This window comes from Ascoidea rubescens (genome assembly GCF_001661345.1).
Source record: "Ascoidea rubescens DSM 1968 unplaced genomic scaffold ASCRUscaffold_11, whole genome shotgun sequence".
Lineage (NCBI taxonomy): Eukaryota > Fungi > Ascomycota > Saccharomycetes > Ascoideales > Ascoideaceae > Ascoidea > Ascoidea rubescens.
Genome location: NW_017962923.1, coordinates 340,842 through 358,502, shown reverse-complemented (window position 1 = coordinate 358,502; position 17,661 = coordinate 340,842). Strand labels below are relative to the sequence as shown.

Below are 17,661 nucleotides of genomic sequence, written 5' to 3'. Positions count from 1 at the left end.
ATCTGTGGATCATGATATCAGCAAATCTCTACAATTGTTTTTTTCATTTGGTTTCTTTGAGGTTTGAGTTTCCTTATTTTTCAACCTTTCCTAGATTCTTTATATAAATACCTGCCAATATATTCATTTATTTATTTTTTCATTTTAACCATTCATCAACGAATTTATATCTTAAACTAAAGGCTATTTGATTGTTTTATTTCTTTGTTTTCTTTTCCCAACTTCACAAAATCACATCACAACTTATCAACAACAAACTGAACTCAAGATAAATAAATAAATAACTAAATAAATAAATAAAAAAAAAAGAAAAATCAAAATTTATATTAAAATGTCTACTACTGGAAAGTCTATTTTTTGTAAAGCAGCTGTCGCATGGGAAGCTGGAAAAGAATTATCAATTGAAGATATTGAAGTTTTACCACCAAGAGCTCATGAAGTCCGTATCAAAATCTACTATACTGGTGTTTGTCATACTGATGCTTACACCTTATCTGGTGTTGATCCAGAAGGCGCTTTCCCAGTTGTCTTGGGTCATGAAGGTGCCGGTATAGTTGAAAGTGTTGGTGAAGGTGTTACCAACGTTAAACCTGGTGATCATGTTATTGCCTTGTATACCGCAGAATGTCGTGAATGCAAATTCTGTAAAAGTGGTAAAACCAATTTGTGTGGTTCAGTTAGAGCTACTCAAGGTTTGGGATTAATGCCTGATGGAACTTCTAGATTTAAATGCAAAGGCCAAGATTTGTTACACTTTATGGGATGTTCTACCTTTTCACAATATACTGTTGTTGCAGATGTTTCTGTTGTTGCAGTGAATCCAGCTGCTGGTATGGATAAGACCTGTTTATTAGGTTGTGGTATTACAACTGGTTATGGTGCAGCCACCATCACTGCTGATATTAAACCTGGAGAAAATGTAGCCATTTTCGGTGCAGGGTGTGTTGGTTTATCAGTTGTCCAAGGTGCTGTTGAAAAGAAGGCCGGAAAGATTATTGTTGTTGATATTAACAACAAGAAAAAAGATTGGTCATTTAAATTTGGAGCTACTGATTTTGTCAATCCATTGGAATTACCAAAAGATACTGCAATTGTAGATAAATTGATTGAAATGACAGATGGTGGATGTGACTTTACCTTTGACTGCACCGGTAACGTTAAAGTGATGAGAAACGCATTAGAAGCCTGTCATAAAGGTTGGGGTACATCCATTATAATCGGTGTTGCAGCAGCTGGTCAAGAAATTTCAACAAGACCATTCCAATTGGTCACTGGTAGAAACTGGAGAGGTTGTGCCTTTGGTGGTGTTAAAGGTAGAACTCAATTACCTGGCTTGGTTGAAGATTATATGGCAGGAAAAATCAAAGTAGAAGATTTCATTACACATAGATATCCATTAGAAAAAATCACCACTGCATTTAATGATATGCATGCTGGTGATTGTATAAGAGCTGTGATAAATATGGATTAACTATCAACTTCTTCATCTAGATTATAAATATTAATTTTTATTGTTTAGATGAGGAAAACACACGATGAATTAATTTACTCGTTTATCTATCCATTCATTTATTCATTCATTTATATAAATATATATGTGTAAATATGTATGCGTAAATTTATATGTACTTTGTTTACACTAGAATCAAACAATTAATTATTGAGAAAAAAATCTTTCACTTTATCTAAAGCTTTGAATCTATGACTTATAGAGTTTTTAACTTTCTTATCTAGTTCAGCATAAGTTTCATTAAAACCAACAGGTTGGAAAATAGGGTCCCACCCAAAATCTGTTGGGCCTCTAGGTTTATCAACTATAATACCTTCAGTGATGCCCTGGAACAATAAAACAGGTTGATTTGGACCCTCGCAATAGCCAAAAGTGCAAATAGCCTTAGCAGATTTATCATCGAATTTGTATAGCAAATTGATCAAACCAGTTAGACCTAAATTTTTCAAAAACCACTTGATATAAGGACCAGGCAAATCATTGACACCATTGTTTTCCCCGTAAAAGGCATTGAAAACCAAAGCAGTGTCCTCAACCAAAACCGGTTTATTAATCCAATTTGCAGCTTGTTGGGCTTTCTTTATTGTTACTTCAGATATAGTGCCCTGCACCTCATCTAAATCCAAAGATTGATTCACAATCTTGTAATGGCCTACGACATTAACAGAAGCCTGTGAGTCAAAACTGGGTCCCGAGAGAATGGAGACGACTTCCTTTAACTTGTTCGAATTTCCAGTCACAAAGACCACTTCTTTAACCATTTTGACTCAAGCAAAGACCATCAAAGCTCTCAAAAGTGTTAAGTGTTGTTTTTTTATTTTTTTTTTAGAAATAACCGCTAAGAACACACCTTGTGTTTTGTGATCGCGTCGTTTTGTCATAAAAAAAAATAAACTGGAAAAAGGCTGCAGAAATAGTTTTTTTGAAAATCAACAGTGTTCTGCTTGCTGTTTCTTTGGTTTCTTGGCCCAGTTGGTTAAGGCACCGTGCTAATAACGCGGGGATCAGCAGTTCGATCCTGCTAGAAACCATTTTTTGTTTTTTTGGCTCCTTTTGGCTTTCAAGAAACCAAAGCACCAAAAACAGCAGAAACACCAAAAGCACTGTCTTCAACCTCCCCCAAAAATGGGCCACTCACTAACACTGGCTCTTCTTCTGCAAACATTTCAGGCTGTTCCTATCTTCTCAGCCCCAACTGCTGCTTTGATTTTTTTTGCTTGCTTCTGTTTACCTTCCAGAAGCTTTGGATTAAATTCTCTTTGCTTAACCAAAATTAGCACTTGCAATTTTGTGTGTTTTCCTGGTGTCTATCTCGTCTTTTATGCTTTTATGCTTTTATTCTTTCATGTTTTGATTCTGGTTAGCATTGGAGAAATCGATGAAAACTAGAAAACATAACTAAAACTATAGTTCAGATCTTCCCATTTACAAAGTACAATGTTTTTGTTTCTCTAGCGATCTTTTAAACTTCTTGCTTTGGTCTAATAATAAGTTATTTTGTGTTTAAAGATCTTAAGCTTATTATACAGCGTAAATGATGACAATATATCAAAAAGATTTAAGCCAGGTCAAATGGAGCTTTTTTTTAATGCCTATATTATTTTCATGTTATTTTGGAATTATTTTTGATTCAATATTTTGAAATAGATTTTTCATATTGATTTCAAGGGTTAATATCTATCTGTTGCTCATTCTATTATTTTTTTCACTGTTTTAAATTACATGGTAATTTCTTATCTTATCTTATCTTATCTTATCTCATCTTATCTTATCTCATTCTATCCTATTTTATCTTATAATATGGCAGTTATTTTATGAGATAATTATCAACATGCTTAAATTTCTGATTAGAAAATTCAAATGGTTTTTGTTTTTTTTATCTCATGTTTTATAGCATAAACTAAAAAAAAACGATGTCATTTATATTATCAATACCATCCATATTTTGTTTATTCAACCACAAGAAAAACTACTTCTATTACTTGTTTGGTTAAATTTAAGAATATTATTGTTTGTTCTTATTTCATATAACATTTCATATGATTTCTCTACAATTTCATTTTTAATTAATGAATTAATGACCCTGTTTATTAAAGCCTTGCTTTAATTATTTAAATTCTACTCTTTCTTCAACAACTTGTTTTTTTATTTAAAATTTAAAATAAGAAAATTATGCAACTTTTTTTGTGTAAAATTCAAGACATTCATTGCTTCAAGGGTTATTTAAAGCGAAACAGTTATTTAAACTGTGGGCTTTTTTACTTTCTTTTTTGTTTTTGTTCTTTTTTCTGCTCAGTTGTTAAATTTTAATATCTTTCTATTGTCTCGGGTAAATTTTGAAATCTTTTTTACTTTTCTTTATTACAATATTTTAATTCAATTTAATTTTAAAAAGTAAAGGAAAACCTAATTTAGAAAATCATTTAGAGAAGTACTCACAAAAAATATTTTAAAAGACTTTACAAAAAAAATTGAGAAAAAAGTCTACAAAAAATTGAAAAAAAAATTCAATAAAATAATTGGTAATAATAATAATAAATTAATCATTGGCCATATTCTATTTGTTTTAAATGATATTATGAAAATCAAAATTAATAATCATCTTTTTTGAAAGGAAATAATTTAAAATAAAATTTTCACTTTTCAAAAAAAAAAAGTTACTTTAATATGTTATGTTTTTGGTTCTGTACAACAATTTTTTTGTGTGAGAATTATTTAAATTTTATCTGAGACTTTATAAAGTCAAAAGTCTCAATCAATAGAATGATAAAAAAAAATATACCTAACTGATAAAAAAGTGGGATTCATTCAAGTTGAATTGATTTTTTGGAAGTTACATGTCGACCAATTGTTTTACAGAAATACTGAAAATGGTGAAGAGTGGGTTTTGCTTATTTTTTTAGCATTATTTAACATATTTTTCTTTCCAGTTCTTTTTTTCCATTCCTTCTTAAATTATACTTATCAGTTAAAAAAATAAGGGGATAAAATCATTAATTATTGAGTTTTTTATTAAATATAAAAATCAAATTCTGCTCTGATATTCTTTTCATTCACAATTATTGTTTTTAATTGTTTTCATTATTGGTTTTTTACTAAATTATTTTTGTTTTCAATAATTTCTTATCTATATTTATTTATTTATTTTGGTTTTATTTAAAGTCAAGTTTTTAAAATGTTTTTAAATCATACAGATCCAGTTACCAGTAGCTATAGAACTTATAATAATGATTCTTCTTCTGCTTTGAAAACAAGAAATAATTTTGAAAATTCCTTAGAAAACAATGTCACCTCAAACATTTCTCCTTCATCTACTTATACTTCGAAATGTGCTTCTTCTTTTGCTTCTCCCTCTTCTTCTGTTGGTCCTGTTAATAACTTAGCATTTAATTCTGTTGCTCTTAATGAAAGACCAAATACCATTTATAATTCCCATTTCAATTCATTGGATGGCAATAAATTTCTTGATAAATTTGATAATATTGTCAATTTTGCTAATGCCAAATTTATAAATGATAGTCCAGGTAATTTGGTCAATTTTAATAATGACTTGAACTTCAATAATAATTTTAATAGTGGAAATAATGTTTCTGCTTCTTATTGTGAAAACCTTTTGAGAAATAACAGTGTTAATTATGGTTGCATAGATAATCTAAATTGTAGTAACTCATTTAAATCAAATCGTTTAGGCATTATCAATAATACTGTTTCTTGTAGGGCCCCAAATTCCACTTCTTTTACAGATAATGCTGATTCTAAAACTCATAGTGATTCTCAAGCTAATTTTATTTTCCATGCCTATGATCAACCTCAGAAACCGGGTTTTGCTAAAAAACTTCATAAAGGCAACCATGGGATGACTCAACCAGTTTCCCATTCAAATTCACATCAAATTATTGACGATAGTAGCCATAGTTCTTGTGACCTGAATAACAAATCTAAAAAAACTGGTTGTAGTGCTAAAAAGCCTTTTTTTCGAAAAAACAAAAAGTATAACTTTCAACCAAAACATAATAATGGAGTTCCAATATCCAAACTTCTATATGATAACAGAGAGATCGATTTGAATGCAAAGAAAAAAGGTGGATACAAATGCAACTCTTGTTCATTAATCTTCACAGCGCTAGAAGAGTTTGCGCATCACTTGGATTATTACAACCACCAAGCCTCCCATAATTATAAATGTGAGAAACAATCTTGTATTTACTCTGTTTTTGGTTTTGCTGAAAAGGATGCTCTTGTTCAACATGTCAAGGAGCATGAACCGCCAGGTCAACAATGTGGTATTTGTGGCATGACTTCTCATAGACGTTGGAGAATCAAAAAACATATGTTAACACATAGCAAGAAAACCTCTCTGATTAATGCCTCTAGAATCTCAAATGGAGAGCCTTCTCTTTTAGGGAGGGAAGAAGTTTTGAAAATCAGTGATATGTTAAACTGATTATATAATTAATTTTTTAAACAGTGGTGCTATGAATTATTTATACTTAAAAAATCTATCTATGTGGGTATGTGGTATGTTTCATATTATAACAGATAGTATATAATAGCCAATCAACAGAATCAAAATCCTAACCACAATTCGCGTTTTCTTTTGTAGATCGGTTATAATAACACACAAAACTAATTTGGGTTTTTTTTTGCTTCTCAATGCTTCTTCAGCAACAGAGCCGATAGACGATAAAAGAAGTGAATTTTTGCTGGAATCCAAATAAATAAAGCAAGATAAAATGAAATGAAACGAGAAGAAACAAGAAGAAATAAAAAAAACAATAGGAAAATTAAATAGTGTTAAATAGTATCAGCAGCTAAGAGAAAAGAATAATCAAAATGAGGTTAAAAAAAAACAAAGTATCGGTTTCTTAAAAAAAATAAATAAAACAGTTAATATAATAATTAATCAAAAATAATTAGATTTTTCAAGTCACAATTCTAATACTTTGTAACCAAAAAGAGTAGTGTAGAATCGAGATTCAAATAATTCTGATCTAAGCAGTGAACTATGAAAATTACTCCATGATAAAAAAATCAGAAACTAAACCAATCATATAGCTTGTTGAAGCTAACAATCTTTGAATTATCACCAGAAAGTGATGGTTCAATTATTTTTTAACTTTGTTGATATAATCATTTTGAGATTAGATAACAACATTTTTTGCAATTTAATGAAGTTTTGGTTGATGAATATTAAAGTATTCTTATTAAACTAACTATTGAATAAATTCTAAAATTAACAATAAAATCAATAGCTCTTTGGAAATTGTTTTTCATGAAGAACGTTTTTTTCGGTACTATGTAATATTGGGTAATCTTGAAAGAATATCAAAATTATTTACCTGGAACAAATGCATTGTCTAATAAACTGATTTAACAAATAAATCATTCAAACTACCTAATAATTTATTAAAGAAAAGAAATAGCAAAAAAAAGGTCAAAAAAATTTAATTGTTGATGCAAATATCACTAACTATTTTGAACAAGGTAACTTCAGAAAAAAAAACTTATGTGATTATGAAGAACAAAAAAATACAGTCTAAAGCAGAAAGAATACCGAAAGGCGGATAGAAATCGCTAAGAACAAAACGAAAAGCAATGACTTCAATCAGAGTAAGGCAAAGCGTTAAAACTAAAAAAATTGAGTAATAGAGATAAAAAGCGATTTGTATTTTATCAGCGAACAAAAAAACTGGCCAATAAAAACACACCCCAAACACAAAACTGTCCCAAAGCGGAAATTGCAAGTTTACATCAAAACGGCACTGCCAATTTTACTCTGCAGAATAATGCGTTTACGCATGATCCGTGAGACTGGATATATCAGATCTTTTTGTAGTTTCTTCCTACAGAAACAGAAATCCAAAAAAAAAGCTAAGTCTATAATATATCTAAAAAACTTTGGTCAAAAAAACCATGAACTCATTTCTAGCTATTTTCCATATAAATTACTGAGGAATTTGAAAGTATTTTAGGAGCTTGAATTTAGCTAGGGGTTTCATGCTTCTCAAATGTAGAGTTTGAACCGCATCTTGATATTGCTCGATTATTTAATGTTAAAATGTTGGAATAATCCAAGTTTTCATACTGTGATAGAATGTATGGCGATTTAATTACAGCGGAATCTTTTGTTTTAAAATCATTTTCATATTGTGAAACCAGCAAATTATTATTAGTATAGCCTAGATTCTTTTTATTAGTATTTTTTCTATTTGTGCAATTAAATCTCTGTTCTTTTGTTATCTTGTTAGCCTTTGAATTTAAAACTTTTTTTGTTGCAACAATATGTGAATTTTCTTTAACCGGTCCATTTTCTTTATTCATGTTTTCTTTGTTTTCAAAAAATTCATCGCCATAATCATAATCATTATCATCATTATCTTTAAAATTAACCTCAAAAATACTATTATTGTTATTTTTATTATAATTTTTTGATTTTTCATGAGATCTTGTCCAAATTTTTCTCAACACTTCTTGCTTTTTATCAGAAAGTTCTATTGGATCAATGATTGAATCTGGCAATAATAACCTACCCAACTTAATAACTTGTGTTGCCCACCTTTGGAGTTCATTTCTAGGATATTTTATTTGCTTCCATTTAGTTCTACAACCTTTTGTTAATTCTTTTATTGTTTCTTCTTTTCCCCAATTTTCTTTCCAATTACAATCTGCTAATCCTATTAAATGGGAAAAAATACCCGAACAAAGTGCTGCATCTGAATAGCCACCTTCTAGTAATGATAGAACTCTGCCTTTTGTAAACTTCTCTGACAATTTTACAACATCTTTAGTAAAATTGCAGTAAAAAGAGGTTGGAACATGCACATCATGTCTTCGCATATTTTGAGATTCATATTCTGAAGCATCAAAACCTGATGAAATTACAATCATCGGTTTAAATTCCGCTGGTTTTAAAGGTTTTTTAAGTTGAAAACCTTTATTATAGTTTTTATTATAGTTTTCATTATGATCCAAGCTATTCTTTTGATTCTCATCAAAAATGTAATTCTGTGTCTGAAAGGATTGAGATTTCGTTTTATTGTATCGATCTAGTTGAATGTAATAATCATCTAGTTTGTTTTTGTATTCTAATTTTTCCTGTGTTAAAAACTCTTCTGCTTTTGATAAAATCTGATTGTATCTGGTTTTATATTGTTGATAAAACTCATTATCATCTTTATATTTTTGTAAATGGACATTCCATATACATAGGCCATGACCTATTAGACAAGTTGAAGCATTCTTAATTCTTGATGCTGTTGCATGTCCTAATTCAGTTGGAAATGAGTTAATATCATGTAAAGAAAAATAACCAACTTTTGGATCCAGGGATTTTTTTTTGGTAGATGAATCGTATTTATTATTAGAAAATTCATTTTTATTGATATTGAGATCAAAAGCAGAATCGAAATCAGAAACCAAATTCTCCGAGTTAAAACCAGCTCTTTTCCAGCAAATATCTTGAGTTCCATCTCCATGATGCAAATCAATATCTAAAATAACAGCATGTGTAATGTTATAAGTATCGCTAGCATATTGAATAGCAATTTGGGCGTTATTTATAAGGCAAAATCCCGAGGGTGTGCAAGGGTGAGAATGGTGGCCTGGAGGTCGAATAACCACAAATACCTTTTTAAATGAATTAAAAAACCTTGTTTTCTCATCAAAAATTGAATCAACACTTTTTTCTAAAGTTCCAACTACTCCCTTTAAAGCCAATATAGTGTTTTTGTTCAAGTAAATGTCGCCATTGGGCCAGCCCTCAGGGACTTCCATTTGATTTTTAGCTAATTTTTTTTCACTTTCTTGACATAATTTTTCGATTTCTTGAGGCCATTTTTTGCCATGAATCTTGACAACATGATGAGAATATAAAGAAGATTTGAAATTTGATAAATAAACTTTGAAATTTTGTGGGAATAATGAAAGCGCAGCAGCTATACCAATCGAAGCAGCTAATAATCTTTGGGGTCTTTCTACTATACTTGAAAGGTCAGATTTTGAAACCCAACTTCTACCAAAGGTATGATTTAAAGACAAAGGCGATAAAATAATCAAGGGTATATTTTGATTGTTGATTTCATTAAACAATGTTTTATGAAAATGAGCAAAATGAAAATTGCTTTTTATTAAATTGTTAAGTTCAATATCAAATTTTACCAATTGATGATTTTCATCTTTCTTTGTACTATTTTTATTCTGATCTTGAGATGAATGCGTAGAATCATCGAAATTTGAGCAATGTGAATAAACATTGTTGTTACCAGCTAATCTTGTATCACAATTATTGATTTTAATGTCTTTTCTATCTGAGGATGGGAATGAATGAGTCTCAATGTTTATTTTGTTGGGAATCATTGATGATAATGGTCAATGCTCAAGGTATTCAATTTATATGGCTGACAAGATTATATGTTGTTTTTAGATATGTTTATTACCAAATGTTGATGAAAAGAATAGAAATTTAGAAAATGGCCAAATTCGAAATGTGCTAAGTGGTATTTTGTGATGATAAAAACAGCATAGAATGTGGACCGTAATGGTGGATATGAATCAAATATTGTGTTGGACATAGAGTCGAGAAGGACAAGGATAATTTTACAGTGATCTATGGAAATAATCTATTTGAGTTGCTCGTTTCTCTACATTATCACACACATCAACAGAGGCAAACAACAGCAGACAATCTGCTTTCCTTTCCCAAAAAACAACAGAGAGTTCATTAAACTGCGAGTCTGTAAGAAAACCCCAAAAATGAAACACTCAGCAGTCTCCCCTGCAGGTCCAAGCTGGTTTTCAAAACCAGGAACACAGTATGGCCTGCTCCTGGTGATAGTGGAAAAAAATGCTGCTGCGTTTGGTGTCCAGCTCCAGCTCGATATTGCTCTTCGAAAAGTCCAGCACAAAAACCGAGAAGCTGAGAATCTGAGAATCTGAGCACCAAGAAAAAATCAAGCAGTACGCTTCATCATGCGGTGATATTCATATTTATGTGTAATATACGAGATGCATATGCAACTATGCTTTGACCCAGAACCATGGATCTGTGTGTCACGTTTTGAATTATTCAACGTGTCAACCAAAAAGACAAAATCGATAACAGATGGAGCCTGAATAAATGAATTGAACTGAAGTAAACTGAACTGCCATCCTTTTGAGTCAATTATCTCCTGAGCAATGCTATCCATATCCAAGAATATAGATCCACAGGTGGTTGTTAGCGTGGTATTGTTGTTGAAAATTGCGATTTTTGTATCCATCATTGGCGCAGCAATATCTTCACGTTTGTTTTCTGTTATAAGATTTGAAAGCATTATACATGAGTTTGATCCCTGGTTTAACTACAGAGCAACACAGAAACTAGTCAACAGCTCATACTATGAATTTTTTAATTGGTTTGATGACAGAACTTGGTACCCTTTGGGGAGAGTCACCGGCGGTACTTTATACCCAGGTTTAATGATCACTTCGGCCTTCATATGGAATTTTTTGAGAAAAGTTTTGAGATTGCCTGTTGATATTAGAAATGTCTGTGTTTTACTTGCTCCTTTATTTTCTGGTTTGACTGCAATTGCGACCTATTTGTTTACAAAAGAAATGAAAGATGAATCTGCAGGTTTACTAGCTGCAGCATTTATTGCAATTGCTCCAGGCTACATTTCCAGATCTGTTGCAGGTTCATACGATAACGAAGCCATTGCAATCACATTATTGATGGTTACTTTTTATCTTTGGATTAGATCAATGAAATATGGTTCCATATTTTGGAGTGCCGTAACCGCTGTTTTTTATTTTTATATGGTTGCTGCTTGGGGTGGTTATGTATTTATTACCAACCTCATTCCTTTACATGTTTTTGTTCTATTATGCATGGGAAGATACAATCATAAATTATACACTTCCTATACAACTTGGTATGCCATTGGTACTATTGCATCAATGCAAATTCCTTTTGTTGGATTTTTACCAATTAGGTCAAACGATCATATGGCTGCTTTAGGTGTCTTTGGTTTATTACAACTTGTGGCATTTGGTGATTACGTTAAATCAAAGGTTTCTTCTGTTCAATTTAGATTTTTTTTAATATTTTCCATCATTTTAATTACTATAATTGGGATTTTTGGTCTTGTTGGCTTAACTATGGCCGGTTTGATTGCTCCTTGGACCGGAAGATTTTATTCATTATGGGATACTTCATATGCTAAAATTCATATTCCAATTATTGCTTCTGTTTCTGAACATCAACCAACTGCTTGGCCTGCTTTTTTTTTTGACACCCAGTTTTTAATTTGGTTATTCCCTGCCGGAATTTATCTTTTATTTCAAGAATTGAAAAATGAACACGTTTTTGTCATAATATATGGTGTGTTATGTTCTTACTTTGCTGGTGTTATGGTTAGATTAATGTTAACTTTAACTCCTATTGTCTGTGTCAGTGCTGCAATTGCTTTATCTAAGCTATTTGATGTTTATATGGATTTTTCTGAGTTTATCAAACAAAAATCGAAATCTGAGACAGTCAAAGCAAATTCAAATAAATTGATCAAGATTGTTTCCAAATTTTCTGTTATTCTTACTTTTGGTTTGTACCTTGTTTATTTTGTTTACCATTGTACCTGGGTTACATCCAATGCATACTCTTCACCATCCGTTGTTTTAGCATCAAGAGCTGCTGATGGCTCTCAACAATTAATTGATGATTATCGTGAAGCTTATTACTGGTTACGTATGAACACCCCCACAGATGCCAAAATCATGTCTTGGTGGGATTATGGTTATCAAATTGGTGGAATGGCAGACAGAACCACTTTAGTAGACAATAATACTTGGAATAATACTCATATTGCCACTGTTGGTAAAGCCATGTGCTCGTCTGAGGAAGTTTCATACGGAATTTTAAAAGAAAACGATGTTGATTATGTATTAATAATATTTGGTGGTGTTATTGGATTTTCTGGGGATGATTTGAATAAGTTTCTTTGGATGGTTAGAATAGCTGAAGGCTTGTGGCCCGACGAGGTAAAAGAGAGGCTGTTTTTTACTGCTAGAGGTGAGTATAGAGTTGACGATCAAGCTTCTGAAACCATGAAAAACTCATTGATGTACAAAATGTCTTATTATAACTTTATTGAATTATACAACGGTAGAGATGGCATTGATAGGGTAAGAAATCAAAAGTTGAATCCTTCTTTAAGCCCTGAATTGAACATTCTCGAAGAGGCTTTTACGTCTGAAAATTGGATAGTTAGAATCTACAAAGTGAAAAAGGAAGACCCTTTTGGAAGAGATTTAAAAGAAGTTTCTCAATTCGATAAACAGCTAACAGGTGCTGGAAGAAAAAAAAGAATTGTGAAAAAGCCCCAATTAGACTTACACATTTGATTGAGTTTATTAACCTATAACTTAAAACAGATATCATATTGTATAGATATATATTTAATAATTTATTTGATTATTCATTAATTTAGGATATTATTTCAAATACTAAAAGTCTTGACAGAAAGAATACAAAAATAAAAACAATTAACTAGTGTTCTAATAAACAACAAGAAATCTGAAACTATAAAATTAATTAGGAAATACAGTACGGAATTTCAAAAAATAAAAAATAAAAAAAACGATTTAAATATTCGCAAAATTAAAACAAATTATTTTTTAACAAGAAACAAACGACTGAAAAATATGCAGAAAAAAATAAAATAAAAATAAAATTCGGAAAAACTAAAAAATAAAATAAGACACATAAACAACGAACAAAAGTTCTAACAAAATAAAATCTGAAATAAATAACAATAGCAGAACTGAAATAGAAAAAAATAAAATAAAATAAAACAATAACCTTTAAATAAAAAAGAAAAGGAAATCATAGCCAAAAAAAAAGCAAAAAAAAAAAAATTATTAAATAATTTATAAATAGCATCCAATCAGAAATAAGAAATTCTATGTTTTTAATATTTATTCTAATTATTTTAATTCCTTGTTCTTCATTTTCAAAAGAAAAATAAAAAAAACAAGAACGATTAGTTAGTAAAATGGTATATTGATCGATTCAACCTCTTTACGATCTATTTCTTGAATATAATCCCCTTTCTCCCAATAAAACTTATAGTTTGAAATGAATTCAATTAAAATCTTTGTATCAATATGTAATGTTGGTGAAAAAACAATAGAAATGTTTTTAACGTTCATTTTATTCATGTCTTCATTTTTGATAACCTCAACAAGATAGCTTATAAGAGCGTATAGGGTGTGAGAATTTACATCAGAAACCTCGCAACTTAAAATTCTTTTAAATTGCATTATGTAGTTTAAATATGCGTCACTGCTTTTATTTTGAGGGTTGAATTTGGATTTTCCTTTTTTTACCAAAAACTCATAATCCTTTATCACACTTGAAAAAGAGGCCAAATTTGTAGCAGATATTAATGGGGATGGTAACTCTCTCAAATATAATTTCAATAATCCTGTAATACAATGAATATCAGGACGATATTTAGGATTACATAGGTCTAAGTCAAATTTTGAATCAAACTCCTCTTTTAAATTTTTGATTGTTGTTGACGAACCACTAACCCGAAATAACCCTTCTTCATATATAGCACCAGTTTGATTCAAATAATCAATGCATCGAAAAATAATACTGGGAATATCTTTCCCTTTATAAGAATGACTTGATAATTTAAAAGCCTTGTTAATTTCAACTCCAAAGAGGTGCTCGGGATTGCCCTCAGAAAGATTCATGTTATTAAGTGTTTCTTGAATCGACTTGATATTTGTGTTTGACAATGATCTTGGATATTGATAAGACTTGATTGGCATGTTTGGTGTTGGTAATTGGTCATTGCTTCCATTCAGTTGAGACAATTGAGTAACTGGTTGTAATAATACACTTTCACTGTCATTTTTTTTACTAGAACTAGAATCTTCATTATTCATAGGAAAATTCAACAAAGTAGAGACTCCAACGCTTGTGCCTCGTTTTCCATGATTATAGTTTTTCTCACTATTGTTTCTAGAACTTGATTGTTCTTGCTGTGACAAAGAGACTGCTGGTCTATGTTTTGTTCTAAAATTTGAAAAGAAATTTCTTTTCTTCATTTTTCCTCGAGAGTGAGTATGTCTACTAGCATTATCGTTAAACAATATCGATTCCGAGCTATTAAACTTTTCTGACGATGTTGATGTTTCAAGCAGCGTCTGTTGACCTTGATTAGTTTGAGATTGTAATAAATGAGGTTGAGATAAAATTGCATTAGAGTCCACGGACTGATGTCTTCTATGAGCCTTTGATTTGTTTGTAGAAATTGAGCTATTAGAATTTTTTTTAGTAATGGTCACAACGGGACTATCAATTTGATTAGTATTGCCGTTTTGAACTGGATATTGATCTAAAGAAACAAAATCAATGAGAGCATTTACCCATTCATCTCTTTCTTCATCTGTCTCACAACAAAATATATGTCTTGTAAATGGATTAGAGCTTAGAGTTGCTTTTTTGGGCTCCATGATCAAAAATGCATGTCTATAACCTTTATTTGCACCTGCTATTTGACTTTCGTTTGAATTATCTCGGTATGGAGAAGTGTTGGAATTATTTGAAGATTCTGTGGTTTGTTTTCCAATTTGTGCCCCTGGTAATCGAATTGACTCAACCAACTGCCCCCCAATAGACAGATGCAAGTCTAATGAAGGTCCATCACATTTAGCATATCTAACTTTCCATGAATTTCCAGAAATAGCTTTAGATCTTTTAATCAAATATCCGTGTTTTTTAATGTCGTGGTTCTCACCACCTTCTATTTCTAAGCCAGATGAAACATTGGAATTAAAATTGAATTCCACATCATCCAAAGGATTTATAACATTTAAAGAAATAAATTTACAAATTCTATAAATTAGTTTATAAGGAAGGTTGTTTAAACTAATTAAGGTTTTGAAATAATCGTTTAATCCTGTTCTTCTTTGATCAATCTTTATTGGCAAACTTGTGATAAACAAAGATTTATCTGGAATGGGAGGCAATGTAAAGGAATCCACAAGAGTGCTTCTAATTTCGATATCCAACTCATAAATTTGAGAATAAGTTTTTTTAAACCTCCAAATTTCTTTTTTTGTTTGTTTATCACAGGATGCAAATAAAATATAGGGATCGAAATCGACAGCATTGCTGTTATTTATTGATAAAGTTGAAATAATATTCAAAGTAATTGTGTGGAAATCTTCAGGTTTAACAAATAATGAAGTATCTCTGGGTATTTCTTCCAATTCTTTATCATCTTTTTCCTTTCTTCTTGAAAGCATATTAGATGAACCTGGAGAATTTATAGGAAAATGAACTGATTGAGGAGATAAAATAGATGTTTCTCTTGAAACATGGTTATTTCTAGAGTTGAGGTCGTTAGTTGACTGTTGTTGAGATTGTAATTGTTGAGAAGAATTTTGAAAGGATGTGACAATAGGAGTTGTAGGTTGTGATACGTAATTTCCTCTGTAATCCAATAAAATTTTGTTAGAATTAAGATTTTTAGTTTGGTGGTTATCCAGAAATGATTTTGAGTGATTAGGGTCTAAGAAATTATTGCTGTCAGCGCGATTTGAAAAATCGTTATTGGAATTAATAGACTTTGTAATAATTTCATTTTGTTGTTGTTGAATTGGAGAAGTCAAATTAGAATGGGATGTATTTTGCAGTAATATCTGTGATTGTCTGATTTGTTGAAACTGAGGAAATTGTTGTTTTTGAGAGGACAAGCTACTTGAAGAAGAAACAGATTGATTTGATATTCTTAAAGATGGCCGCGGATTGGATGTATTTAATTTATTTGGTGTTGGAGGTTCTTTTTTGTTTGTTATTTTATCAAGAGATCTAACGTTGTTTAGTTTGTGAGAATTGGCAGATGTTGTGTTTGATGTATATCCGGGGAAGGATCTTGCTGGAGATCTATTAAGAGGTGATTTTGCAGTTGATGATTTAGCAGAGGGGGATCTTGGTGTGGGAGATCTTTGAAGTTGAGATCTTGATGGTGAGGTTGGAATTAAAGATCTGGGGGAACGAATTGACCTTGGAGAAGAGGTTAGTTCTTTCTTGACAATGACAGGGGAGTGTAATTTTTTTTCTTCCACAGGTGTAGTTGAGTCCCTATTGTTTTCATTGAAATTATTAGACCTATCGTCATCTTTATTTGAAGGTATTTCTAATTTCAGTAAAATCATACGTCTTTCCGAAATATTTGAACGAAATAAATTATTATGCAGAGATGAATACGAGTTTTGGATTGAATTCAAAACGTCTAAATTTGAGTTTGATTTTTTATAGGATAAAGAATGACTCAGTGATGATGCAACAATACCATTGTTGTTGGTATTGTTGGTATTGTTATTATTATTATTATTGTTGTTGTTGTTATTTGGTAACTTTAAAGAGGAAGAAGAAAATTGTCTTTTTGGAGATGATTTTAAAATAACATCATGCGGTATAACAAATGAATTAGATTTCAAAATCGTAGAATCTGGACAAGAGCGTAAATCAGGAGCACTGGATTGGGATTGGGATTGGGATTGAGGTAAATGAATTCTTGAATTATTTAAAGATTTGGAGGAGAGATTAATTGGTAGAGTAGGATTTGTAATTATAGACAAATCATGAATAGTGTTATTATGAGAGATATCTTCTTTAACAGGATTATGATCAAGATCTGATTTTAGGGTTAAATTTTCAGAGGATTTTGATTTTAAAATGGAGGAAGAAGAAGATAAAGATGGAGATAATAAAATTAAATCGGAGCTTAATTGGTTTGTGTTTGTTAAAACGGGGCTTTCTTGAAGAGATATATTATTAGTATTGATGTTATTAGGTAATCTATTTGATGATCTTCTTGGAATTTGGATACTGTTAGTTTTAGTGTTAGCGTTAGCGTTAGTGTTGGTATTGGTATTAGTATTATTATTATTATTATTATTATTATTAGTAGTATTATTATTGGTATTATTATTATTAGTAGTAGTAGTAGTAGTATTGGTATGTTGATTTAAGAAATTAATTGGTAAAAATTGATTTTTTAATTCCATGTTTATAAAATGATCCAAATCATTTATATTAAAATCGATAAAATCATAAGGAGTGTTATTTTTAATGTTTGAGAGATTAGCCAATT

At 30.6% G+C, this 17,661-nt stretch overlaps 7 protein-coding genes and 1 non-coding gene across 8 annotated transcripts; 5 read left to right on the top strand and 3 right to left on the bottom strand.

Moving 5' to 3' along the window:
- The first annotated feature begins 110 nt into the window (after positions 1 to 110).
- Positions 111 to 1,676, top strand: ASCRUDRAFT_76998 (S-(hydroxymethyl)glutathione dehydrogenase/class III alcohol dehydrogenase). The gene has a single exon (XM_020193690.1). It carries the CDS (start codon positions 332 to 334, stop codon positions 1,469 to 1,471), a length of 1,140 nt encoding a protein of 379 aa, XP_020045955.1. The 5' UTR covers positions 111 to 331; the 3' UTR covers positions 1,472 to 1,676.
- HAM1 (nucleoside triphosphate pyrophosphohydrolase HAM1) lies at positions 1,547 to 2,346 on the bottom strand. Its single transcript, XM_020193689.1, has one exon. It carries the CDS (start codon positions 2,269 to 2,271, stop codon positions 1,654 to 1,656), a length of 618 nt encoding a protein of 205 aa, XP_020045954.1. The 5' UTR covers positions 2,272 to 2,346; the 3' UTR covers positions 1,547 to 1,653.
- Positions 2,347 to 2,467: 121 nt separating this feature from the next.
- On the top strand, positions 2,468 to 2,541 carry ASCRUDRAFT_t137. The gene has a single exon. It is a non-coding gene; the product is annotated as a tRNA-Ile (tRNA).
- Positions 2,542 to 4,685: 2,144 nt separating this feature from the next.
- ASCRUDRAFT_9310 (uncharacterized protein) lies at positions 4,686 to 5,954 on the top strand (the record flags this gene model as incomplete). The annotated part of the gene is made up of 1 exon (XM_020195121.1): positions 4,686 to 5,954. One exon carries the CDS (start codon positions 4,686 to 4,688, stop codon positions 5,952 to 5,954), a length of 1,269 nt encoding a protein of 422 aa, XP_020045953.1.
- A 2,057-nt stretch (positions 5,955 to 8,011) lies between these two features.
- HOS3 (histone deacetylase) lies at positions 8,012 to 9,565 on the bottom strand (the record flags this gene model as incomplete). The annotated part of the gene is made up of 1 exon (XM_020189723.1): positions 8,012 to 9,565. A coding segment is annotated over one exon (1,554 nt), but the record flags the coding sequence as incomplete, so codon positions are not given.
- A 426-nt stretch (positions 9,566 to 9,991) lies between these two features.
- ASCRUDRAFT_110343 (uncharacterized protein) lies at positions 9,992 to 10,513 on the top strand. The gene has a single exon (XM_020188741.1). It carries the CDS (start codon positions 10,118 to 10,120, stop codon positions 10,442 to 10,444), a length of 327 nt encoding a protein of 108 aa, XP_020045951.1. The 5' UTR covers positions 9,992 to 10,117; the 3' UTR covers positions 10,445 to 10,513.
- A 171-nt stretch (positions 10,514 to 10,684) lies between these two features.
- Positions 10,685 to 12,889, top strand: STT3 (dolichyl-diphosphooligosaccharide--protein glycosyltransferase subunit STT3; the record flags this gene model as incomplete). The annotated part of the gene is made up of 1 exon (XM_020190748.1): positions 10,685 to 12,889. One exon carries the CDS (start codon positions 10,685 to 10,687, stop codon positions 12,887 to 12,889), a length of 2,205 nt encoding a protein of 734 aa, XP_020045950.1.
- A 642-nt stretch (positions 12,890 to 13,531) lies between these two features.
- BEM3 (GTPase-activating protein BEM3) lies at positions 13,532 to 15,754 on the bottom strand (the record flags this gene model as incomplete). Its single annotated transcript, XM_020189588.2, has 2 exons — positions 13,532 to 14,704; positions 14,906 to 15,754. Coding segments are annotated over 2 exons (2,022 nt in total), but the record flags the coding sequence as incomplete, so codon positions are not given.
- Positions 15,755 to 17,661: the final 1,907 nt, after the last annotated feature.

Excerpts from the sequence above, each read along its gene's own strand:
- ASCRUDRAFT_110343 (XM_020188741.1), top strand. The coding sequence starts at position 10,118 with ATGGAAATAATCTATTTGAGTTGCTCGTTTCTCTACATTATCACACAC.
- ASCRUDRAFT_76998 (XM_020193690.1), top strand. The coding sequence starts at position 332 with ATGTCTACTACTGGAAAGTCTATTTTTTGTAAAGCAGCTGTCGCATGG.
- HAM1 (XM_020193689.1), bottom strand. The coding sequence starts at position 2,271 with ATGGTTAAAGAAGTGGTCTTTGTGACTGGAAATTCGAACAAGTTAAAG.